Source organism: Falco biarmicus, chromosome 17, assembly GCF_023638135.1.
Source record: "Falco biarmicus isolate bFalBia1 chromosome 17, bFalBia1.pri, whole genome shotgun sequence".
Lineage (NCBI taxonomy): Eukaryota > Metazoa > Chordata > Aves > Falconiformes > Falconidae > Falco > Falco biarmicus.
In genome coordinates, this window is record NC_079304.1 from 2,399,627 (window position 1) to 2,424,174 (window position 24,548).

The 24,548-nt window shown below is 58.5% G+C and overlaps 3 protein-coding genes and 1 long non-coding RNA gene across 4 annotated transcripts; 1 reads left to right on the forward strand and 3 right to left on the reverse strand.

Annotated features, from left to right (window-relative positions):
• Positions 1 to 652: 652 nt before the first annotated feature.
• LOC130159998 (alpha-2-macroglobulin-like protein 1) lies at positions 653 to 11,420 on the reverse strand. The gene is made up of 22 exons (XM_056362140.1): positions 11,213 to 11,420; positions 10,568 to 10,757; positions 10,090 to 10,252; positions 9,927 to 9,979; positions 9,378 to 9,398; positions 8,647 to 8,800; positions 8,445 to 8,526; positions 8,239 to 8,353; positions 7,726 to 7,837; positions 6,818 to 6,927; positions 6,498 to 6,662; positions 5,642 to 5,857; positions 5,273 to 5,330; positions 5,045 to 5,190; positions 4,576 to 4,725; positions 3,863 to 4,081; positions 3,170 to 3,260; positions 2,959 to 3,058; positions 2,369 to 2,594; positions 2,166 to 2,292; positions 1,791 to 1,912; positions 653 to 1,328 (listed from the first exon to the last, which is right to left on the reverse strand). Exons 1-22 carry the CDS (start codon positions 11,284 to 11,286, stop codon positions 1,311 to 1,313), a joined length of 2,712 nt encoding a protein of 903 aa, XP_056218115.1. The 5' UTR covers positions 11,287 to 11,420; the 3' UTR covers positions 653 to 1,310.
• A 154-nt stretch (positions 11,421 to 11,574) lies between these two features.
• LOC130160005 (uncharacterized) lies at positions 11,575 to 20,370 on the forward strand. The gene is made up of 3 exons (XR_008825914.1): positions 11,575 to 11,654; positions 12,251 to 12,404; positions 18,692 to 20,370. It is a non-coding gene; the product is annotated as an uncharacterized LOC130160005 (long non-coding RNA).
• On the reverse strand, positions 12,734 to 17,122 carry AGPAT1 (1-acylglycerol-3-phosphate O-acyltransferase 1). The gene is made up of 6 exons (XM_056362146.1): positions 16,938 to 17,122; positions 14,467 to 14,600; positions 13,986 to 14,161; positions 13,757 to 13,852; positions 13,447 to 13,519; positions 12,734 to 13,253 (listed from the first exon to the last, which is right to left on the reverse strand). The coding sequence occupies exons 1-6, from the start codon at positions 17,120 to 17,122 to the stop codon at positions 13,012 to 13,014; spliced, it is 906 nt and encodes a 301-aa protein (XP_056218121.1). The 3' UTR covers positions 12,734 to 13,011.
• Positions 19,981 to 24,239, reverse strand: PRR29 (proline rich 29). Its single transcript, XM_056362148.1, has 6 exons — positions 24,130 to 24,239; positions 23,537 to 23,657; positions 21,594 to 21,727; positions 20,555 to 20,730; positions 20,377 to 20,447; positions 19,981 to 20,091 (listed from the first exon to the last, which is right to left on the reverse strand). The coding sequence occupies exons 1-6, from the start codon at positions 24,205 to 24,207 to the stop codon at positions 20,060 to 20,062; spliced, it is 612 nt and encodes a 203-aa protein (XP_056218123.1). The 5' UTR covers positions 24,208 to 24,239; the 3' UTR covers positions 19,981 to 20,059.
• Between the last annotated feature and the right edge of the window lie 309 nt (positions 24,240 to 24,548).

Below are 24,548 nucleotides of genomic sequence, written 5' to 3' on the forward strand. Positions count from 1 at the left end.
ACAGCAGCCACAGGCAGTCCTGCATGCGTCCCCTGCTCCGGAGTTTTGCACTCCCCTTCCCTTTGGGGACAGGCAGAGGCACTGCTGGAAGCCACAGATGGGGCTGACCTCTTTCCTGTGGGCTCTGGGATGACCACAGCTGCTGTCCCCACGCCTGCCCTGCTCGGGCTTTGCTGGATTCAGCCCTGTGCTCACCCCCCTGCTCTGCAAGTGCAGCCCCACACAGTGCCAGTGTCTGCAGGAGGCTGGTCCCTTCCACCCCCATGGACCTGAGGCTGGTCCACCAGCCACCCAGCGTGTGGGCACGGGTCAGTGCCCCAACAGGCATCCCAGGGACAGTTCAATGTGACAAGAAGCTCAGGGTCATCAGCACATGAAGCCTGGCAGGGCATGGGGCAGGATGCAGTGGGGGACGTGAGCAGCGTGGTCAAGGGGAGATCGATTCAGGCGCGGGCAGGAGCTCAGCCTCTCCGGTGGTGCCTGGGGGGCTGCCAAGGGGAGGAGCGCACAGAGGATTTGTCACTAGTGCCTGACCTTGGAGCAGAAGCCAGAGCGCGTTGTCCCCCAGCCCCTCCTGAGCAGGCACCACTGACCCCCTGTTGTGTTGTTCCCTCGGCTGCCTTGTTCCCTGTGCAATGAATTCTCCCTCTGGTTTGGTCTCAGCTTTTTATTCAGCAAAAAAAAGTGAAGGTACAGCCCCTTTGACATGTCATTAAGGTGGGCAGGAGTACTGAGCCCCTAATGCAAAGTGTGTTTTGGGACACAGGGCTGGCTTTGGTCAGGGATGGTGGGAAAGAACCTGAAGAAAGAGAGCTTTCTTGCAAGCAAAACATTTTTCTGCTTCCACTTCTCTTACCCCACCTGCATTTTTCTTAATTTTTCAGCCGGGCTGAGCAGGGACAGGGACAGGGCTGCACTCAGGACAGCCCTGAGCATCCTCTCTATGCCCAGCCTCCAGTCTTGCGCTGAAGTCCCAAGGCTTTTTGTCAGCCTGGGGTTGGCTCACCTGCCTTGCTCCCCTCTATGAGGGGTTGCACTGGCATCAGCTCAAGGGAAACCATGACTCTGTGGTGCACAGCAAAGCAGCTGCTCCCCAGGCAGCCCCCGACCCCGGTGGGATGGCAGGGTTGCTGGTGAGTGGGGCTGGGATTTGAAGTCCTTGTCTCAACCATCTTGCTGCAGGCTCCTGCTGGGTCAGGTGGAAGGGACGAAGGGATGGGAAAAGGCTGCCAGCCCTGGAGACCATGGCTGTCCGGTGGGGTACGACAGGGTCAGGAGCCGAGGGACAGCCAGGCAGCTGCAAGTTTGCTTTACATTCGTCTTGGGAGCTTTAAAAACAGGAATACAGCATGTATGAGACCAGCATCAGCATCAGCCTTCCCTTCTCTGTCCCAGAAATGCCTCTCCACCCCTGCCAAACACCCCGTCCCCACCAGCCCATCAGCTCCGACGGGCCAGGAGAGCTCAGGGCCACCCCCGCTGTCCTTGGCACAGCCCCACGCACACTGCGATGAGGGGAGCAAACTGAACATCACCCGACCAGCGGCTCAGACCCACCAATCTCCCCCCAAAAGGGCAAGGAAGGCACCATCCTACTGATGGTCCCTAAGCCTGCACACAGGCTCTCCCCTCGCTCTGGGTGCTGGTGCTCCCCCGCCTTGCAGCACCCACAGGTGCCATCCAGCATGGCCAAGGGATGGGGAGATGCTCCACTCTGGGGCCAACTGCTTTGGGGGCAGCTCTGCTCCTGGCGAGAAGATGGTGCAAGCCCACCACCTCACTGTGCTCACCTGCACCAGCAGCAGTTTTGTCTCGATGTCCACGTGCCCCTGAGCTGGCATCACGGGCATCTCAGTGCCGCAGAGCTCCTTGGAGTGCAGGGCCTTGGCGATAACGGTGATGTTCACATTCCCTGTGGAGGTAGACGAGGGACATCACTGTGACACTGCCTCGGGGGCTGGCTCCAGCTCAGAGCCATCCTGGGGAGCCGGGAAGGGGGAGGGTGCAATGTGACTGGGAAACGGAGGGAAGGGGCTGGAGAGTGGAGAAGGGAAAGGGGAGAGGGAGGAAAGGGTCAGGAAAGCAGTGGCAAAGAGGAGTTTTGCAAGTAGCCTCACTGCTGGGGTCTCCTCCTCCCTCCCCAGCCCTTGCCATCCCCTCCATACCCAGGCTGGTGGCTCGCATGCCCCACTGGAAGGTCCTCTCCTCATCTGCGCAGATACAACCACTGTACACCTCGTCTGTGACCGCCGACGCCTCCAGCTCCGCCGACTCTGCCAGCGTCACCTGAACCTGCCAGACCATGGCCACGGCTTCATCAGCCCCCGCCAGACCCCAGACCCAGGACCCCCTCCCCGGCCCCGCTCACCCGCAGGCACTGCCGCAGGTAGTTGAAGACGGTGGCCACGAGGGTGAAGGCTTCATGGCGGACCACAGCGTAGGGCAGCGCCAGCTCCACGAGGAAGGGCTTGAAAGCCACGAGGGTGGTAGCAGGGGCCAGCCCCAAGCCCAGCGGGGATGTGCAGAACATCCCAGCTTCCCACTGGGTGATGGCATCGGGCACCGTCACAGTCACCTCTGCAGAGCCCACCTCCCTGCAGGGTTGTAGAAGATGGGCAGATCTCGCAGGCTGAGTCTGATGGACAGAGCCAGCAGAAGGAGCCTGTCAAGCCCCTTCCTCTAGGTCCTGGGGACCACTGAGGGCCATCACACACTTGGAGATGGGCAGAGGTACCGTCAGTGTTCTTAACTCTTATGGCATCCCCTGCCTACAGGCCAGACTGCCCCAGTCTCTCCTGGGGGAAGTGCTGAGGTCCAAGGGAAGGGGCTGCACATGCCTCAGTGTCATTCCTGGATATATGGACACCGAACTGCAGGTCTGGGTGCTGCACCCAGAGGCAAAGCTGATGCAGCGAGGACAGTCCCTTGGCTTGAGGTCTGCTGGGTCTCCTTACTCACCCCACAGGGACCAGCTCCCACAGCCACGTCCCTAAGAAATCCACCTGCATCCCTGTGTCCTCCATGACACCTGCCTGCTCATCTTCCTCCAGTCCTTCTCCTGCAGACAGGACACAGCCTGAGCACGCTGCCAGCAAGGATGGGAAGAGGCAGGCTGTGCCCACCCAGCCTGCAGCCAGCACGGGGGCTGTCACAGGCTCTCCCCGCTCACCTCGGGGGTATAAAAGGCTTTGGTAGCTTTGAAGTTGGATGTTTGGTGCACAGCCCAGCTGAGCATTGGTGACAGCTTTCAGACTTGCATCCTGAAACATGACACATGAAAGAGAACACCACCGTGCTGAAGCCCAGAGATACTGAAATGCTTTTCCATCCCTCTCTGAAGAAAGGAAGCGACATGTGCTTAAAGCCCCATGCCAGAACAGAGCTCCCAAAGAGCAGGACCCCCCCCCCTCCCCCGCCACGCTGCAATGGGAGTGCTGGAGAGGAATGTCTGTGCCAGGGGAACTCTCCTGCTGCACCAGGGAGAGTTGGGAAAGATCAGGTGGATCTGCTCTGCCTGCCCCATTCCCAAACAGCCACCCTGGCCAGCGGGAGACACACAGCCCAAAAAAGCAGGGGGATGCCAGGCCAGTCCGTGCTGATTGCTCCAAGCCCAGATTTGTGATGGGAAGAGCAGAGCTTAGCCCCCTCCCTGTGAAATGCTGTTGTGCCTGGACTGACAGATGCCTCTCACCCAGCTGTCCCCAGCTGGCGAAGCGAGGGGCAGGGCATGTCATCTGAGCGATGTAAGAGCTTGGTACATGAGCGTAGATGTGGGCTGGGTGAGGGACCAGGTGCCCCCAGCACCCTGTGTAAGCCTTGCTGGGAGGAAGAGCAGCGTGAGGGAGGGCTGGAGGGCTCATACCTTAATCAGGGTGTAGGAGCCTGGCTGGATGTCAGGCACTGGTACCGCCCTGCGCCAGAGGCTGTGGAAGCAATCCCTCCAGCGACGCCTGGGCACATCAAAACAGTTAATGGATGGAGCCTGTAGTGCGGGGTACAGATTTGTCTGACAGCGAGGTGTATCACGTTCTTCGACTTGAGGATAGCCATCTTCAGAAAACATTGGGATTAACTTATAGACCTAAACAAACACATGAATTCTGAGGGAGAAAGACACAAAATGCTCCTGGCCCAGCTCTGACCCCTTTTGCCCCCAGCATATTTTGCCCCCATAGCTTCTGCACCTCTGCAGGCAGCACAGTGATGCTGCCCTACAGCCAGCCCCAGCCCTCTGCTGGGACCCATCACTGCCCCATCTCTCTTCTCCCCAAGGGCAGGGGATGCTTCCCACCGCCCGCACCCTGTTTGCAAGATTTCCACCCCAGTGGGCCCTGCAGTGGCTTAGCCCACCCCCGTAGGTGATGCACCATCTGCCCTGCAAAGCCCCAGAACCCGTGGGTGGTGTCAGGGGCTCTCTGGGGGCTCCCAGACACCCGGCATCCATCCTGTAAGGGCAGCTCCCCCAGGGTCCCTACTGTCCTGCTCTAAAATGGGTGACAGTGGCAAGAAACTGCTGTCCCCATGTGCCAGCAGTGAGTCTGGTCCAGCCCAGTGCCAAGGTTACTCCAGACTCACCACACTGGGGTTGACCTTGCCCTGGGCACCAGAGGACCGTGTGCGTTGATCCACAGCGTAGACGGCACAGAGTGACCCTGGGGCAGCCTGCACCTTCAGGCGGAGCTGCGAGCCCACCAGAGCCCTCTGCTCCGAGAAGGACAGATTCACCTGGAGAGAGAGAGGAAGCCTTTGGGATAAGGGAGAGGGTGGCTGTCCCAGGGAGAGCTTCTGTGCCACAGCCTGACCCCAAATCCCAGTGGAGGATGGAGAGTGAGGACCACGATCAAAGCCAGGAGGTGGTTTGCAGCAACAACAGGAATGGGCAAGGAAGAACAACGCCCCCCCCCCCCCCCAAAAAAAAAAGGCGAGCCTGGGACCAGACGGTTGCAGGGGATGAGGAAAGCCTCTGCTGAAGAGCAAGGTGCAGTGCCCACATCTCCCACTGAGCCCGGCAACAACTCCCCCAGCTCCAGCAGCCTCCGCTCACCTTGTTGGGGAAGCACTTGGCCACGCTGAGCTCGGTGCTGTCAGCCACCATCTCCCCGTTGGGCAGCACCACGTAGCCCAGCACCTTGGCCGTGGGTGCCAGCTCGGGGCCGATGGGCAGCTCCAGGGAGAAGGAGCCTCTCAGCCCTGCGCCGTGGGAAGGGAGGTGACATGAGGAGCAGGCAGGGAGAGCAAAGCCTGCACAGCCCATCCGCGCCTCAGGACCTACCAGCCTCTGCAGGCAGCTCTTTCCTGAGGAAGGTAACAATGGTCCACTTGGCCAGGACCTGCAGAGGAGGAGATGGGAACAATGAAACTGATGCTGAGCGGGGAACCAGCACAAACAGATGAGGGGAGGCTGTGGAGGATGCTCAGGGAGAGACTATTAGACCCACAATGTGCAGGAGGGATGGAAATGGTGCCCCAAGACCTGACAGCTCCAGGATCCATCCCTGAGCGCTGAACTCAAGAATGCCTGCCCAGGGTTGGCTGGAAATGGCTTCTGCTGTAGCTTAACCCCAACCACAACCAGCCTCATTCCACTCCCTGAGCTCTGCCCTTCGTGCAGTCTCCCATCTCTCCCCAGGAGAAGGCTCACCAGGAAGACCACATCCAGATTCTGCAGCTTCATCCCCATGACCTTCTCGTCGAACAAATAATCCACCCCGAGCTGCTGGGGCTGGCCGCAGGGCAGCTTCTTTCCCACCCTGTGGATCTTTAGGAAACTTTGGCTGTCCGAAGAGGAGGGATACAGGTAGCGAGAGACACTTTGGTAACGGAGATAATTCTGGCCTTCATCTGTCTTGGGTGCAGCCTGACGGGGGGTGGGAGGGGAAATGGAGGCTCTTAATGGCAAAGACCAGCTCAGCAGCAGAGCACAGGAGGGGTGGAAAGTCACTCTGCTGCTGTGACTGTGACATCCCTGCAGGAACATGCCAAGAAACACAGTCCAGCTGGACTCAGCACCCAAAAAATAGAGCTGTGTGCCATCAAGGGGCTTGTCCAAGGGACACTCAAAGGGGCAGCCAGCAGATGGCCGGAGGTGGCAAGCATGGCTAAGCAGCACGTGTGGGCAGATGAAAAAGCATCCCACAGCTCTCTGATCTCGTGCCCAGATGGTGAAGGTAGAAAGGATTCTGAAATTTGGCAGTGAAGTATGAAAATGGTAAAGGCAGAGAGAAGGAATTAGAGCAAGAACTGGCAGAATGCATCAAAAGTGAGAGCAGCCCCTTTTCCCAGCACAGGAGGAGCAGGGAGGGTGCCAGGGTCTGCAGGGTCTGACAGGCAACCACGGTGTTAAACAGGGCTAATAAACATGTGGAGCTCTTTACCATAGGATGCTGTGGGTGCTAAAGGACCAAGTAGGGTCAAGGGGAGGCTGGAAGATTTTGTGTAAGAAAACCTTTGTGATCTTTACTAAATCCAGGATGCCTAACAGGGCGTGGGGCACTTACGTGCAGGGAGACCTCGCCATTCCAGCCAGAGGTGTCCAGCTCGAAGGAGGCTCTCCCCGATCCATCCATGGGCAGGGTTTTTGTTTGCCGTTTTAGTCCAGTATCAACCACAAGCAGGAACTCCTTCTCCTTCAGGGCAGAGCTGTTGGTTCTCTTCAGCAACATCTGCACTGGCAGGGAAAGGGAGATGCTCCAGGCTGGGCTGCAGTCGTGGGGCAGAGGGCAGGGGTGGGCGAGCAGGGCTGGGGTCAGCAGGAGAAGGACTGGGTGCAGCAGGGAGCAGGGGAGCCCTGCAGGGTGCCCCCCCCCTCCCCCATTACCGTCCCGGTGTAGGGGATGCCTGGCTTGTAGAATTTATCGTGGTTTTCAAAGGTGATCGTGGCCATTTCATCCACAATTACACAGCTTCTGGTCACTGTGCGCCACATCCCTGCAGAGAGGAGGGGGAGGCGAAAGAGGCACTCAGCAACTTGTCATTGCGATTCCCCCCAGGAAAGATGGGTCAGAGTGTCTCTGACATGCAGCATTACAGGTTTGCTCCCTACTGCTGGCTTTGCAAGTGGCCACACACAAAAAAGCCCACCCTGTCCTCTTGCAGGCAGTGGTTAGGGGCAAGTCTGCACAGTGCAAAACCACACTCGTTGGGCAACAAATGCAAATCCCAGTGCTTAGGCGTGATGGGAGCTGTAGTGTGAGCGGGGCCACACTCAGCCGAGATCTGTGTGCTGCCAAAATACCAAGCTTTACCCCAAAATGCCCCTCTTAATGGCTGCAAGCAAACAGAAGAGGCCTCTCACAGCTGCACTGCGCTGAAATTGGGCTTTTTATTTGACCCTAAGGATGCGTCTAACAAGCCCTCCCAGGCACAGCACAATTATTTGTAACTAGATTCAAGTCAGAAAGCCCCAGTATGAAAAATAATTACCCCGGTAGCTCTCCAGGCACTAATCAAGCACACTAACTAGGCTCAGGAAGGCAGAGAGTGGGGAAGGAGATGTGGATGATGGAGGGATACCTAGGGGTGGGCTGTTGGAAGGGGAAGAAACTCCTGATCTGCCTTCAGGACCTAAGGGATTGCTCCGTCAGTCAGGAGTAGAGGAAAAATGGCAGCAAAGAAAGTAAGGGCACAGAGCAGCTGCTGCTTGTGGATGGGAAGGACAGAGACCCTGGGGACATGTGGTAGCTGTGCCACATCCTCCAGGTGTCACCAGCCCAGGGCAGTGCTCACCGGTCCCCTCCTCCAGCAGCGTTGCAGAGGCATAGAGCCGACTCCTATGGAAGCTGGTCAGGCTGAAGGAAGCCGCCGGCACCTCAGCGGAGAAGCAGCCATCCCTCCCCATCTGAAGGAAAGAATCACCCTGTGGCTGGGCCCTTGAGCGTCGCCTGCTGTCACCCTTGGGCTCCCAGCTGCTGCGAGCCCTGCTGCTGCTGCATCCCTCCATCCTGTCCTGCCACCCTTGGATCCTGCGAACTTGCCGCCCTGGGGCTGGTACTGTGCTCTGCCGTGCAGCTGGCTGTCCCGTTCCTGCCCATCCTGGCCTGAGGACCACCCCGAGCCCCTGCTCCACTCCTCTGTGCCCTTTGGGATGACTCCGGGTTTTCAGCACTGCCACGTGAGAGCTGAATCACCTGGCAATGCCCGATCGATGCACCCAGCCATCAACAGCCCAAGCACCACAAGATAAGGAAACATTTCCAGGGCCACCAGCCAAGTGCCTTCTCCCTTTCCTGCTGCCCTCACCTGGCCCCTAAACTCAACACAGTTCCTCAAAGATCCCTTCAGGGAAATATCATCTTCACGGGACCGGCACAGCCTGGCTTCAGCTCTTCCCCGGAAAGTTCTCCCGGACGGGTACCTGTCAGGAAGGGGAGCAGATGGGGCGGCTGTTTGGGGGAGCATTGTCCCGGGAGCATCCAGCTTTCCTGTGAGGCTGCTCTCCCACTCACCGCCCACAAATGTCCAGTTGGGTCTTCTCGTCCTTCACCACCACGCAGGGCAGCCGGATCAGCACTTCAAAGTGGGGTGGCCCTGTGGGGAGACCAGCAGCGAATGGGACTGTGCCCATCTCTTCTTTTGGGAGTTTCTTGCCATCCCATACAATGGCTCCCCGAACACTCCGTGCGGAGCCCAGCCTTCATCCCCACGCACCGTCGTCCTTCACACTGAAGGAGTGCTGCTTGCCCTCCACCTTGATGGTGTATGTGCCCAGGGCTGGCTCCGCAGCCAGCGGGAAGGACAGTTCTACGATGCCCTGCCGTGGGCTCACCCCCCGCCACTGCGCCACGATCTTCCTCCTGGGATCCTGCAAACAGGGACACGGAGCTGACGGGGCTGAAGATCGGCTGCGTGGCAGTGTGGGTTGATAATCTCAAGGATCAAGTCACCCTGCGTATCCTCACCCGAAGCAGAGGTTTTGCCCTGCCATCACGCTCAGAGTGGCATCGCCTCTCCAGAAGGAAAATGCCCACCCTGGGGATGTATCAGCTGAGCTCCATCCTGGCTACACTAGCTGGAGCTGGCAGGGAGATGCTCCAGCCTGTACTGGGAGCTCAGGAGGTTCCCCAGGTTGGGTTGAAGTCTCTGTGGCAATAGCCACTGCTGTCTCCATCCATGTAGCCTGCCCCTTAGCAGCACCTCCGCAGAGGACCCCCTGTTTGGCGGGCAGACGGTGAGCTGACCCCGAGTGGGCTGGAGATGTGGATGAGGAACCCAAGCCTTTTTCCCTGCCCCTTGTAACTTCTCTCAGCACCCACAGCGGGCATGTCCCCATCCCTACTCCTTGTCCCCACACCAGCTCCTTGTCCCCAGCATCACACACGTGCTGTGGCCCTTTGCTCCGTGCAGGGGAGCCGACATGCTGGCACAGGGTAACGACTCACCTTCATGACCACCAACGGGAGCTGCAAAGAAAGAGGGGAGCAGCATTTAGCACGATGAGAGCACGAGACGCTGAGCTCGTAGCTGAGCGGGGGGCTGAGCCTGTGGGATCTGGCTCGGCCCCTGCAGAGCTGGTTGCTGGGCTGGGGGCTCAGAGCTGCGGTCACTGCCTGGCTCCCGCTGCCCTCTCCAAGCAGCAGGGTGCGAGGCTGCGTTGTGCAAACAGCATTAGTTGTGCAATGGGGCCTGGCAGCACTGTGTAGCACCAGGAGTCTGGAACCGGTGGGTGTTACAGTGGTGCATAAAAGCTACGCAGGAGGGAAGAGGGGGAAAGGGAACAGCTCATCTGTGCCAGTGCCAAAAGCGAAGGGCTGTACCCTGGGCACGCAGGCTGGGCAGAGCTGTACCCCTCCTGCCGCCTGTCCCTTCAGTGTTTGGGGGATTCCCTCCCTGTGGGGACGCTGACGGCTGTGCCACTGCTGCCACTGAGGCTTGGGCACACGGGGATCCCGTTGCCTCCGCATCCCCCCCGCACCCCGATCCCATCTCACCTTCCTGTTGCTGGGAATGAAGTTTTGATCCAAACGGACAATTCGAAACTTCACTGGAGGGAGCAAAGGTGGGAGCAGGAGTGAGTGCTTAGGGCTCAGGACCCAAACCTGGCAACCCCATCCCAAGAGCCAGCAAGCTCTCCCAGCAGCTCCTGCCCCTTACCAGTTTGTCCAGGCTTGTAGACGTCCCTGTCTGTCTGCACCAAGGTCCCCAGCTCCAGGGTTTTCACCAGTACTTTCTTCTGCTCAGACACCTGCAGGGAACCTCCCTGGATGGAGACGTGAAGATGCGCAACCTCATAGATGCTTGCAGGAGGGGTAGAAACCTGCCGCAGGGGAAACCAGAAATGGTTGCAAAGCCTTTATGTTGGATGCCAATGAGACAGTACACCCGGCCCCCACTGTCACCACCCCGTGGCCCCATGAAGGCACCAGGGAACTGGTGTGCATGGGAAGATGAGGCAGATACAGCCAAAAAAGTCTCTGTGCACACCCATGTCCCTCCACTCTTCACCTCACCCGTTGCTCATCCAGGATGGACCCCACGTCCCCTCCCAGTTACCCCAGGCCCCTCTGGCAGCAGGTGGGGGATGGATACCCCTTCCCAAGGTCCTCAGCCCTGTTGTGGGGCCATGACTCACGTTGGAGAAGCGGGGCCAGTTCAGCTGGAGGATATCGCTGCCCTGCTTCTCCAGGGTGATGTTGGGGACTCTGAGGCTGCTGGCCAGGTGGAGCGTCACCTGCACGGGCTCGTCCAGGTCCATGAGGTGGATGTGCACTTTGCCAGTGTATGGATAGTACAGCATGGAGGGGAAGAACACCATGTAGTGCCTGGTGGAGGAGACACCTCAGTAGTGGGGGAGAGCAGGGAGCCCTGCCAGATCGCAGTGCTCCCTTCCAGATTCTCAAGGCAGAAGGCACGTGGGGTTTTTTCCATCCCATGGATGCTCTCCACAGGGCTATGCCACCCAGCCCTGCCCCATCTACCCAGGGAAGCTGGCGAGCGCACGGAGCAGAGCAGAGCCCCCTTTGCCTAAACACCTTAGGGAAGAGCCGAGGGGTCAATCAAGAGCGGAGGGAGGAAAGGCTCTGCTCACCCACTGGCTTCTGTGTGAGGTTGCACCTCCACCAAAACAGCCCAGAGACACCAACCCCTGGCACAAAGTCCTCTGTGGGGACAACCACCACCCCGAGCATTCCCACCCGGACCAGCAACCACAGTCACAGCAAGGATTATCGCAGCGCTGAGACCGACCCCGCTCCCTGCAGGCACAGACAGGGCTTACGGCTTTGCAGATGCTCCAGCTGTGAAGTACAGGACAAAAAACAGCAGGCAGGGCAGAGCTGCCACAGACCCCATGCTTGGAAGACCAGTGGAAGCAAGGTGGTCCCAGAGCCCCGTGTGCTGAGTTTTCTTCTTGTCTTCAAGCCTTCACCTCCCGACTGGCAGCAAGCAAAAGCCAGCAAGGTCTCTGGCTGGGACCCAGCCAGCCAACCAGGACAATGTTTAACCACCAGACCCAATGTTTGCTGGGTTCAAGGTTCTAGGCACCCAAAGCACACCCATGGTGGTGGGCACACTGCAGGACTGCTGAGCCAGCTCGGAGCTGACAGAGCTGCCACACAGACCCCCGGCAGCAAGGCAGGCAATAAAGAGGCTTTCTGCAAAATTAAATTCTTCACGTGCACACTGCCCTTGACCATCTCCATGTGGCAGTTCCCGATCCGGTGAGCTGTTACTCATGGGAAGTCTCTTTTTTTATTTGCTCATGTTTTCGCCTGGTGATATCTGTCTGGGCAGACAATTGCCACGGGTTTGCAGGATTTCCTCCTGTAATGAGCCAGCCGCTGCCTAGAGTGGGAATGATGCCAAACCAACACTGCACCCTTGTTTGGCCACAGTTTGCACATCTTATTGGAAAGACGGGAGGTGAAGCCTGCCCACCCTGCTGCCAGCACTGGGACAGCCACATGCTGCGTTTCTCCCTGCCCTACTGTCACTCTGCGGTGGCTGTGACAGGAGCTGCTCGGCTGGGAAGGAGCCAGCAGATGCCTAGAGCTCTGCCCGGCTGCAGGGAATGGGCCAGGGGAGATGGTGGCTGGTGGATGAGTCTGGTTGTGCCATGGTCTGGTGGCCATGAGGAGGTCCCTCCTGCTCCAGGTGGGCATAATCCAGGCACCTCTTCCCTCTGAGGGTTTTGGGATGTAACGGATGCTCTTCCTGTGCACTTACTGCTTGTCCCCAAGGCAAGGAGAGGTCTACTTGGGACCTAGTCCACCCCAGTGTAACTCTCACTCTGCCACATGCTCCTCACACCACCCAGCGCTGCACCCCACGGAGAAGCTGTGGTGTCCACAGGGATGCTCCACCTGCAGTGATGCAGGCACCCCACATGGCTGTAAGGAGATGGATCCCCCTCCCAACTCCCCCCTCGGCACCCGAGGCGCAGGCAGGACTCCGTGCACGCGCAGCATCAGGTATGCACTGTTTAATCTTGCACCCTTGTCTCATAGTTCAGCCTCAAGGATGCTGTTCCCCCTTGACCTCCTGCCCCTGCCAGGCCTCACTCTGTGCTCTGGACCCCTCCCCAGAGCTGGCTGCAGCTGAACAGCATTGCCAGCTTGCAGGAGCCTCTGGAAGAAGCAACCCAGCAAGCCCATGGGTGAACCCCACCGCGTGTCACACCATCAGGGGTGGAAAAGGGAGCGGGAAACCCCCCAGCCCAGCCTGGCACATCTCTCGCCCCTACCCAGTGTGCAGGCAGGAGCCACCCGGGCACACGGGGCTCGTTACCCAGGGCCAGACACAGCGTCAGGTTTGGGGGAGACAGTTAATGCCCTGGGGAGGGAATGCACAGCCACAGAAAGGGGTTTCTGGGGGCACCTTGCACTCTTTCGGGGTGCTGCTTGGTCCCCCTCCTGCACTGCTCTGCTTCCCCTTGCACCGAGGCACCATCCTGCTCTTGCAGGCTGCTGGGGCAGTGGCAGGTCTGGCAGACACATCCACAGGGGACAAGGGGACAACATGCCTCAACCTCTGGCTGTGTCACCTCCCTTATTTCCCCGAGGGGTTCAGTCCCTCTACCTAATTACTGGCCCTGGTTGTGTCCTCCTTGCACTGCGGGCTACCCTGTCCCCTGCCAGCATGGGCCCCAGCGCAGCGTAGGAACGGAGGCTGCTCAGCACCCTGGTCCACACAGCGATCTGCAGACAACTCGGCAAGGGCATCAGCCATGACCTGACGGACAGTCTCTGTCAGTCTGGGGACATCCTTTGGGCTCAGGCCACAGGTTTCTACCTTGGGGAAGATTCGGATGGTGCACGTCCCTGGAGAGAGAAGGAAAAGGCCAGGGATGCTGTTAGATGAACCCACCAGCAACCAGGTCTTCCCACCAACATCCTCCAGCACCAGCTGCCTCCCCATGCCTCAGTGTCCCACAAAAAGACCTTCAAGCCCACATGCCTCATCCCCACCAACAGCTCTGCTTTCCAGCAATGGGGCTTCTTGCCCATCACTTACCAGACGTGAATTTCTTATCCTTGGAGCTGAAGAAGTCCCAGTATGGGGAAATCACAATGGGGAAAATGGGAACCTATAGGACACAGAGGGTCAGGGGAGTCCTCCATACAGACCCACTTCCCAAGTGGGACTCTAGCTCCTGTGTGCCCCAGGCTTCAGCAGGTCCCCGTCCCCTCCCTGGGTCCTGCACAGCAGGGTGCCTGTCCCTGGGGACTCCAGAACCCAAAAGATGCTGATGTCTCCCACCCCACTGCCTCAGGGTGCGTGCCCACCCCACTTTGTCAAGGGCAAGTGGAAAGGATGGCCTTACCTGAGCCTGCACAGCTAAGTGGAAAGCCCCACGCTTGAAGGGCAGCATGGATTTTTCCTGGTTCCTGGTGCCTTCAGGGAAAATCCACACTCGGAGCTGCACGGGATGGGGAGAGACGTGAGCATGGACCCCAACCAGAGCACCCTGGGACCTGCTGTGTCAGTCCTCCCCACACCCCCCTTCCCCCATCAGTGTTTTCTCCCTGACTTCCCCCGCTGCCCGCCCTCACATTTTCACGCCGCATGGTCTTGGCCGTCTGGGCGATGACATCAATTGCATCTTCTCTTTTGTGGCGGTCGATGAAGATGATGCCACTGAGCCAGCAGGCCCACCCCACGGTGCCCATGTACATGAGCTCCTTCTTGGCGATGGGCACACAGCGGTCAGGAATGACCTCCACCATGCCTGGAGGATGGATGGGAAAGGAAATGATCCGTCCCTGCCCAGTGGCACCCAGAACCAACAAGCCCTGTGGCTGTAGTCACCTGGCATCATCTTCCATTGTCCCAGCCCTCCCTCTCTGTCGCACACCCATAGCCCTGAGCTCCTGTCCCACCAGCTCTTCTGGCTTATGCCTACCACACCACCCTGTACAGATACTGGTGCTGTTCTCGGTGGGAACCCCAGGATGAGCCTGGTCCACCCCTGCAGCACCCCAAAGGCTGCTCATGCAGTGATGAGCCCCCCCCCCCCCTTTCCCTTGCACGTACCCATGAGGTCAAGGGAAGCTTGGTGGTTGCAAACTATCACATAGGGCTCCTTGATGTTCAGATGCTCAGAGCCCCACACCTGTATCTTGATGCCGTAAAACCATTTCAGGGGCAGGATGGCAGCACACAGGAGCCTAGGGCACAAGAACACACGTAGGGAGCGGGTTGACACAGGGGGAGGCTGCTTGATATTTTCCAGCTCCTCACCATCACACAGGGAGCAAGATGCAAGGAGCAAATAGTGTGTCCCAAGGTGGATCTGTGCTCGGTCTCTGATGCTTCGCTTTTCTAAGCGGGTTTGTAGCCTGTATAGCTCAGAGCTAACCTTGTAACCATCCCTAAGGCAAAAGCAGCTACTACTTCAGTAGTAGAGAGTCTTCATTGGAGCTTCTCGTGAAGAAGAGCAGCCAGCACAAGCTGGTGGGAGGAAAAAATACATCAGGCTTTTTGATCTCCAGGGATGATGGGGAAGCAAGAAGAGAAGGGATGGGATGTCTGCCTGCAGCCAAGCTGCAAATCATCACATTCCACTGAGGAAACTGGCCTCTGGCTGGGTGAGCCTCACGCTGAGGCTGCCCCATGCACAGCTGGCTTGGTGCATGCAGGCTGGAAACCCAGACAATGGGCTCACAGATACCTAAAGCCAGAGAGACTGGATTGCACAAGAGAGGTGCTGAGCTGTAGGTAGACGAGCGCTGGACAAGCAGAGGAACGGTCTTGAAACAGCTCTACAGGGATGCTGATGTCTTCAGGGACTGTCCCTGCAGGCACCAAGCTCTGTGCTGCAGTTGGAGGGGGAAAAGAGCAGGGAAGGGAAAACCAATGCTCATTCGAGGAAATCACAAAGAAAAACTTCACTGGACCTGCACCGTCAGGAAGAGGTGGAGGTTTCATCCAGGCAGATGGAAGAGGGAACAAGAAAGAGCAGTGTCGCCATCCAGGGAGGGTTGGACAGGAAAGGTAACATCAGGATGGCAGCGATGATGAAGGGTGACACTCAGTATGAGAATAACGAGAGGAATGGAGGGAGGATGGAGCAACGGGGATTGCAGCACACAGAGTGGCAGTAAAAGGCTGCTATGCTTTCAGGATTGAAATCAGGCACTCTCCAACCCACAGCATGAAGAGTGCCCGTGCCAGGGTCCACACATCTGGCAGCAATTGGTCCCAGGGAGCCCACAGGGGACAGGGCAGGGGATGGGGCTGTCAGCAAGCGCTCAGCACCAGGTAGGGATGAGAAGTTTGGGAGGAGAAAGCAGAGGCAGGCACAGAGGGGTAAGGAGGCACGATGCTTGAGGGTCCACTGTATCAGAAGACCACCCATCCCTTGGGAGATGCAGGCTCAGAAATCACTGCATCTGCAGAGAAGCAAAACACTGGTGGCAATGCCCCAAAGCAAGGACTAATGACAGGAATGTGCTCCAAGCCGGAGGCTTTGCGATTTGGAGGCTGAGGAGGAGAGGGTGTGCTGCTCCAGCGGAGGATGGCTGCAAGGTGTCGGTGGGATAAGATAAGGCAGCGTGAGTCACCGCTGCATCACCCCAGGTATTGCCATAAGCCGGAAACATTTGCGCCAGGGCTCGGAGCACCTCCAGGCACGTGTGCGTGCACAGCGTTTCTGCACAGGAAGGATGAGGGAGAGAGGCTACACAACAGCCTAATAACATCAACCCCCTGACCACACTCCTGCCTGGGGCCTACAATCCATCAGCACGAATACGTGATGGCTCAAGCTCAGCAAATGCCACAAGCTCAGACATTTTTCACTCTGACATAATTATATCTCTTCTGGTATGCTATCATGCCCAGGAATCCAGTAACAAGATTGCAACACCCTTCAAAGCAACTAGACCTTCCTCTCATGTTGCACGGAGATGTTATCCCAGTACTGCCACCACCCCCGAGCACAGCTGACAGCACCAGCACACGACTCACCAGAACATGACTGCCCCATGCCCTGCAGCTGATGGCACCGCTGCATCCCCAAATCCCTCTGCCAAAGCGCAGTCCCCAGGGCTCCTACTGGGCAAGAACTGCCGGGGAGACGGTGATGGGTGTGCATCTGCATCCTGCTAATGGTTGTACCTCCAGCCTTTGCCAAACCCCCCTATCACTCACCCAGCCAATGACCCCAACATTGCAATGGCCAAGAACGATCCCTTTTACGTTACTTCAGCCTCCAGGAACCACTAGTTCTGACCCAGATGGCCACCTCCATCGTGGCATAACCTTCCCTGGGCATGGCCAGCACCTCTTCACCGTACCACAACATGTAGATGCACCCTTCATTGGCACACGGACATGACCACAGCCCTCACTGTGGCCCCAGGGCTCAGCCACCAGTCATAACGCAGCTGTGGGTATGTCCAGCCCAGGAGAGAGCGTGTGTCCACAAGACCACATCAGCTCCTCCATCACAGCCAAGCCCCAACCATCTCCACTCCAGAGGCACGCCCCCAAGCTGTACTCACTTCATGTTCTCCACGGAGCGTCCCCGAAGAGCTGCAAAGGGGGACAGGATGGTGGCCATGGCCACAACCCAGCAGTTGAAGAAGACCACCTTGCAGTAGTAGTGGAAAGTGGCATTGTACCGATAAAGCAGCAGGGCTGCCAAGGGGAGGAGGAGCAGCAACCCATGGAGCAGGACCTCCATCATGCTGTCCTGGCAGGAGGATGCTGGGGAGCTCAGCCCACGTCCCCAGGAGCAGGGCGAGTGGAGCAGGGGGTGCTGAGGAGCATGGCAGATGAATCAGGTGTATCAGCAGAGCAGTGCGTGGGTGTTTGGGGCTGGTCCAGGGGAAGGTGCTGTGTGTGTCTCACCCCGTACAGCGGCTGGAGGCTGGACTGGCTCAGGTGGGAGGCAGGCTACCCCACTAAGGGTGGAGAGTGATGGTGAGTCAACGCCGGGGACCCTGGAACACCCAAGGTATTACCTGCTGATAAGTGCCCACCTAGGCTGTTAAAAGCCATTGCAGTGCCTTGGGAAATCCCCAACTGCAGAGCATCTCGTTGCAATGCGATCTGTTGCCCACAAAGGCGCCCATGCTCTGGGCACCTCTCCTGGCCACAGGGACCCCAACCCCAGGAAAGGGGGAACCTCAGCTGGTAGGAACAGCAGGAGCTAGTTCTGGTCCCTGCCCATCACTCTGGCACATCCTGTTGCAGCTCCCTGTTGGTACCATGGCTCATCCCCAGACCTCACCCTGCAGAGTATCAGATTATTAGAAAATATCTCCCTGCTGTTCCCTCCCGGGTCTGCAACAGGCACGTGGTACCGGTGCTCCCCCCTTCTTGGGCTGCAGGACCCCCTCTGCCCTTCCCCTCCCGAGCCCTAGCATCTGTCACCAAGGTCCCAGCAATGCCACAGAGGTCTGAGCCCCGCCACCCCCCCTCCCACTGCCACCCTGGGCTGAAGGAGATGTCAGCCCTCGCCCCAGTTGGCAGTCAGGGGCTGCATTGCGTTAGGTGTTTACATAGGTGCAATTAGCACGCACAGGGCTGTAATTAGGCTCTCTTTCTGCTCTGTTGCTTTCGCACTGCACACGCCGGGTCCCCGCCAACCCTGCGGAAACCCTGGCCTTGATTTTAACTGCTTGTCATTGCAGAGATAACTCTGGCCTGGTCTCACCCACCAGCAGCATCTCCCAGCCTGGCTGTCCCATGTCCCAAGCCCTGCCAGGGACACCCACACGATGCTGCCCAGACCCCTTGGCTCGTCTCCGACCCCTGGGGCAGGAGGCTGTGAGCAGAGGGCTCCGCTCATACCTTCCCATCACAACCTACCAGAGCTCTGGGGCAAAGAGACCTATTTACCACGCTGGGGAGAGCCACCACATCACCTGGGTCTACCCCAGCGGCCCTGCCCCTCATCTGACACCACCCCACACCTCCCTTGCTCCGTTCCCCTCCATGCCCACGGCTGCTTTTCCCACCCACACCCACCCCATCCCTGCTGACATGGGTGCACACGGATGCCTTCAGGCTCCCAGCTGTATGATGCTTTCCGTGCTGCCAGCTGGTGGGTGCCACAGTCCAGTCACTGTGACCCACAGAGGGCTCCAGGGGTTACTTCCACCGTGGGTGTTGCAATCCCCGTTGCCTCACCCTCCCATTGCTCTCATTATTCTCATATTCATCCTAAGATTGGGCCATATCTTGAGCTCACCCTTCCTGTCCACCCCATCACCAGGTGACTCCTCTCTTTCTTCCCTTTCTGTCTATATAGATGTGGAAACCTTCGTGCACCAGCCTGGTGCCCATCAGACGAAGCTGTGCTTTTGGATCATCTCCATCCCTTCTGCCCAGCCAGTCCCATAGCCTGCCTGGCTGCTCCCAGCTGCAGACATGCCTTCACGATGCAGCCCAACACGGCTCTTCTGCTCCACATTTGGGAGCTTCTCCTCCAGCTGCAGCAGGAGCCAGGCTGAGGTTTGCTGCAGGGGAAGATCTACCTGTGCCAGAGCACAGCTCAGTCCTGGGCTCCGGGAGGATAAACCCTCCTTTCCACTGGGACCCCAGAGGGGAGGCAGGGCAGTCCTTGTGCCCAGGGGGAGCAGAAGGAGGGAATTTAAAGTGCAAGTGCCTGAGCACCATCTTTCCACGTGCTCTGTGCTCCAGATGACCCACCAGCCCCAAAGTCTCCTGCTAGGACCTCTGCTCTTAAGGCAAAGCCTCCTGACAACTGGCCTGTAAACCAACCAGGGTCAGAGCAGAGCCATCACCCCTCAGTGGGGCTGGGGAGGTAGCTGACACAGGGGAAAGCTTCCAGCACCCAAAACACATCTGCTCCCACTTCCCCCTTCTTTCTGAAGAGCAGAGGGGATGCCAAACCCTGAGGAACTCCATGCTTCCCCGACTGCATCCCCACCAGGAGCAAGCTACAGGCCAGATCCAGCCATCCGATGACTGTGCTCACCAGGAGCATTCCACTCTGCTTCCCAGCAACCACCAGCAGCTCCCCATATTGCACCAGCACCCACATCAGGCACTGATATACCCTCCCACCAGGTGCAAGAGTCTCACCCACCCCTCACCCTCCCAGCTTGGAGGCAGCCCTGTGTTTAGGCACAAAGCCAGCATTCTGGGTAATTACAGATGCTTAATTAATGACAGCAGGGCACTTTCTTAACAAAGCAAATTAATTACAGGCGACGTGCTGCATTGAGATCTGAAGGGACTAATGAAGACCAGGACCACCTGGCCCTCCCCAGCCACAGGGACACAGCTCAGCCCTGCCCCAGAGTCCTCACGGTGCTTGGCAGAGATACGTTGTCCAGCTGGGATTGGGATGTCACCACTAACCTGCTGGGGATAAGCCCTCTGCAGAGCATGGAGATAAAGCCTGCCCCTGTTTGGGGTCACGCTGTTACCTGGGGTTTGGTGACAGGCTTTGTGACACCCCCTGCTTGAGGGTGGCTCATGGGGAGGAAGCCAACATGCCGAGCAAAATCATTTTGCTCGGCACATTGTCTTCTTCCTCATGAGCCACCTTGAAACTATAGGTATCACGGAGCACCCATGCTCAGCACCTGCAGGATCTTCTGGGGTCAAAGGCTGGGACGTGGAGGAGAAACCATCTTGGGAAGCACGGAGCTCACAGCCTCTCCTCCAGCATGTTGTAGTACTCTGTGGGGAGAAAGGGAGAGCTGGAGGATGTGCAAGGGCCACCCCTGGGATCTGATGGATAAAGGGAGCTGGGAGGGCTCAGCCTTTGATTGGGGGCTGCCTGGTTGACGCATGCTTAAAAAATGCATCGATGCGGTGCTTAGGGACGTGGTTTAGCGATGGACTTGGCAACGCTGGGTTAATGGCTGGACTTGATGATCTTAAAGGTCTTTTTCAACCTAAAAGATTCTATGCTTGAGGGCAAGACATCCCTCGCTGAGGGACATGGGGAGAACGTGTCCTTACCTGATGCTGGTAGGACACTGGGTCCCACGGTCCCCGTGGCACTGGGGGGTGGAGGAGGGGGCACTGCGCGGCTGGAGAGGAGCAAAGACAGGAGTCAGTGCTAGCCCTAGCATTACACCAGGGACCACAGGGACACGCACGCAGCCCTGCTCCAGGTGGCACAGAGCTTGTTACTCACGGCTCCCCATCCTCAGCTAATGAGCCTGTGCCCGGGTACCGCAGGGCCACCGGCCTCTGATCCTGCATCAGGACCGGCCATGCCAGGATGGGAGCGGGACCAGGGCAGGGGATGTAGTGATGGTGAAAAACCACAGTCTCCTCTTCCTCTCCGGTCTGCAAAGGCACCACCATCTCCTGCAGGGAGGAACAAAAGGCAGAGCTGTGCCGGGTGCCTTTCAGCAGCTGTCTCCCTGGGGCACTGCTCCCCAAAGCACCAGGGAGGGAGCTCCCACGGAGCTGTGCTTGGCTGCGATGCCGCTGGCACTGCGCGGCTCTCCCAGGGTCCAGCTGGGTGGCCTCGACCCCACACAAAGCCCCACGGTCAGACAGCGTGGGAACACGGCCGTGGGGGACGCGAGGAGGTGGCAGCCCCACAGATGGGACCTCAGAACGCTGCTGGGAAGAGCCTGTTTGATCCAGCCGCTGAGACACAGCAGGCAGGGTCCAGTCTTGGCCAGCATGGTGAACTGGTGGGCGCTGGGTGGGCAGCCTGGGAGGGTGCTTGCCTGGAGCTGCCAGCTGGCAGTGAGCAAGGCAGCTGCCCGCAGCCCAGCTCTTGCCCCCGCTGAGAAAGCGGCATTTTTTCCCCCCGTGGAGATGAAATGTTGAATGTTATTTTGGTTCAAGATGGACTTTGAAATGAAAGCCCTTGCAGAGCCATCCTGCCTAATAGTGCTCAGCCTTGCTGCTCGGCTGCCGCAGCCCAGCACTGCACCCTGCCTGCGCCGCACACGCACGGAGGGTCCTGGCGCTTCCCAGCTGGGCTAAACCACCTCCGAGCAGCCTGGATGTGACCTGTGCTGGCAGAGCTGGGGGTTGAACCAGCACAAAGAGCTCCAAGGGGCTGCAGAGCCTGGACTGAGCTGGGCTGAGACCACCCAGTTTCTGCATAAGTGAGACAGGGTCATCCCGTGCTCATGAGCAGCCCTGGAAAGGTCCCTTTGCCCACCTCTTTGGTCCTATGGTCCCTTTGCCGATCCAGCATCCCTGACCCTTACCTGGGCAGCAGCTGGGGATGGCCCGAACCCGAAGGACGTCAATGCCGATACAGCCAGGTTGTTCATCACCACCTGGTGCATTTGGGAGTTTTGAATCATCATCAACTCGATTAAATCTGCCAGGGTAAGGGGCTCTGCGTCAGAGAGAGATCAGAGCAAGGGCACACGAAACACAGCCATGGGATGAGTGCCTGGGATGGGGTGGCACCAAGGTTTGTCCCTGTGCCCAAGCAGTGGGAGCTAAGCCAGACTTCCCCCACCCCAATTTGGAAGGCCCATGTGGCATTTAAAAATTATTTTGCTTGGATAAAGCTTTAAAATAGCCATATTTCAGCCTTTTCTTCTTTGCAAATGTGATTAAACATCTGGTCTGGCTTGCTGAAGGCTGCTCACAAAAGGTGATTAGTGGTGCTGGAGGCATCAGACTTTCCACCCATTCGGAGGAGAAATGCTCTGGTCCTGGCAGCGCTCAGCGGCTTGGCAAGCCTCTGCCTTGGCACCAGGCAGCAGAGCCGGTGTCCTCGGGGTGTCACCGCACGGGGAGCATGCCAGGGTCAGCTCTGCTTTGTCCCACATCACGCACGGGGAGCTGGGAAGCCCCCAAAGGAGGAAGGAGCTGGGGCTGGGCTGTGGGGGGTGCTGACCCCATCTCCATTCCCAGAAGCCAGCATCTATGGAGTGGGGTCCAGGAGAGGAGCTGGCTGGGGAAGCTCAGTGCCTCCCCAGCCCCTGCCTGGCTCTGCATAGGGGGGCTGGGACCCAGAGCAGCTGTATACATACAGGTCAGTGTCCCAGCCCCCTTGGCTGGATGCCGAAGCCACAGGGCCGCTGCTGAGGACAATCCAACTGCAGAGGAAGCACAGCATCTGGCTCTGCACCCCCATTAAAACATCCTCATTTGCCACAGGCTTGAAATTCCCCTGCAAAATGTCTGCAAACCTGCTGGAGGGGCTGCCTCTGAGATCCTGCTGGCTTTGTGCATGAGACCTCTGAGCCCCTGTTAGCTGCAGCCTGGGTACAAAAGGGTTTGGGCATCCCCGTGCCCCATGTGCCAGATCCCAAAATGCTTTCATAGCTGCAGGGACAGGCTCCCAGGGCACCCAGGAGGCAGCTGGCTCTCCAGTGAGGAGCACTACAGCACAGCCCGGGAGGTGGCCGGAGCCACAAGAAGGCAGTGGGCCAGCAGCCAGGCATTGAGCCGGGAGGAGGAAGCATGCAAAGGTCTGGCAGCTCCTCATGGAGCCCACCCATCCTGCTGGAAGGGCAGCTAGCCCCCACCGCAGGGCTGCGAGGGGCCAGGCTGGGGTCTCCATTTTCTTTCCACATCGATTTCCAGCATGCCCTTTCCTCCATGTATTTTTAAAGACGGCTCAGCCTTCCACCCTCTCCACAACACTGCACAGCTTCACCCTTGGCAGGTCCCAGGGACCAAAAGCCTCCGTGTCTCTGCTTGTCCACTCCCCCAGTCCAGGCTGATGGACCCTGGGTTGCACCAGGTTGGACAAAGCCCCTGTAGACGCTGGTCTTTGCTGCTGCCTGCACCTCCCACAGGCTCTGGGGCTAGCATGTGTCCCACTCCGGTCCCACCTAGCACAGGCAAATTGCCTGTATCACCCTGCCTTTCCCTGGTGATGCTCCCTACAGCCACGTGAAATGGGGTTTGGGAGAACAAAGAGAGGTGGATTTATAAAAACAGCCAAAAAACATTCCCTGGGAGCATCCTGGTGTGGCCAAAGCTGGCTTTAAGGTTAGTAAAATCACCGAAAGTCACATCCCATGGGACAAAGCAGGCATCGAAGCATGGTGTGGCCAGCCCTGCGAGGCTGCAGAGGGTAGGCACAGCCCCCCCACCTGCCTCTTGTCCTGAAAAGGCTGGGGAAAAAGAAGAGGATGGAGATAAGCTGGTTTTAACGCTGACCTCTACGATGTCTACCGTCACGCACCTCCCCGGACATGTGGGGGTCCAGTGGCAGGGGCCAGGCAGGTCCCAGGAAGCTGCTGGAGGATCATCACCGGCTGCTGGGGCACTGGTATGGCTCCATGGGAAGATCGCTTGGGTTGGAGCTGAAAGGCAGGAGGGGAAGGAAAACCCCAGAAATCTCCCACTCTTGTTTAATTTAGTGCCCTGTTACTGCAGCAGCCAGGGAGGAGAGGGGACAGGAGCTGGGCAGGGAGGAGAGCAGTGCTGGCCCCGGGGGAGCAGGGATGAGAGCCAAGGAGTTGGGGGGTGGCTTGCACTGACCCCCATCCTTGCAGGGGTGCAGCCCCGTGAGCCTGGCTGAATTGTACGCCTGGCGGGTCCCCACCTCTGGGGACATGTCCCTGTGCAGAAGCCACCCTCCCAGGACCCCGGGGTCTGCAGGGAGCAGGGAAGCATTTTGCAAAGAGCAGCTTTGCTGCCCCAGACCCCAGTGCCCATTCAAAACCCCAACCCCAGCCCCACTCTCCTCCCACCCCACCCCACTTTCTCCACCCCACTCTCATGAGCCCCGACTATTCCATAAATCCAGAGACAGAACCACTCCCCAGGGCTTACGCTGTGCGGGATGACGTAGGTCCCTACCGGGGGGTCCCCCCAGACCCCATGGGGGTCCCTTGCTGCCCCCACCTCCATGGCTCAGGCAGGTGCGCGGGCGATGGGGCGAGCAGAGCAGCAGCAGGGCTCGTTGCTATAGCTGCTGGGGCCAAACAAACCGCTCCTTGGAGCGTTCCCAGGCTGGTTTTCCCTGCGGTGTATCCCCAGGATAAGCCTCCCCCTGCAAAAGGCTGTGGAGCAGGGATGGCTTGTGTGTGTGTCCCGTCCCACCCCTCGATGGTATTTCTGAGCCTTCAGGACCACCTTCCCCCAGGGAAACAAGCTGAGAGTTAGAGGATGCAAGTTTAGCTGAGCTCTGCTACTGGTCCCAGTTGCAGGGGAGATCTGGTCCCAGTGCTGGGGCTGCTCAGCCCCACTGG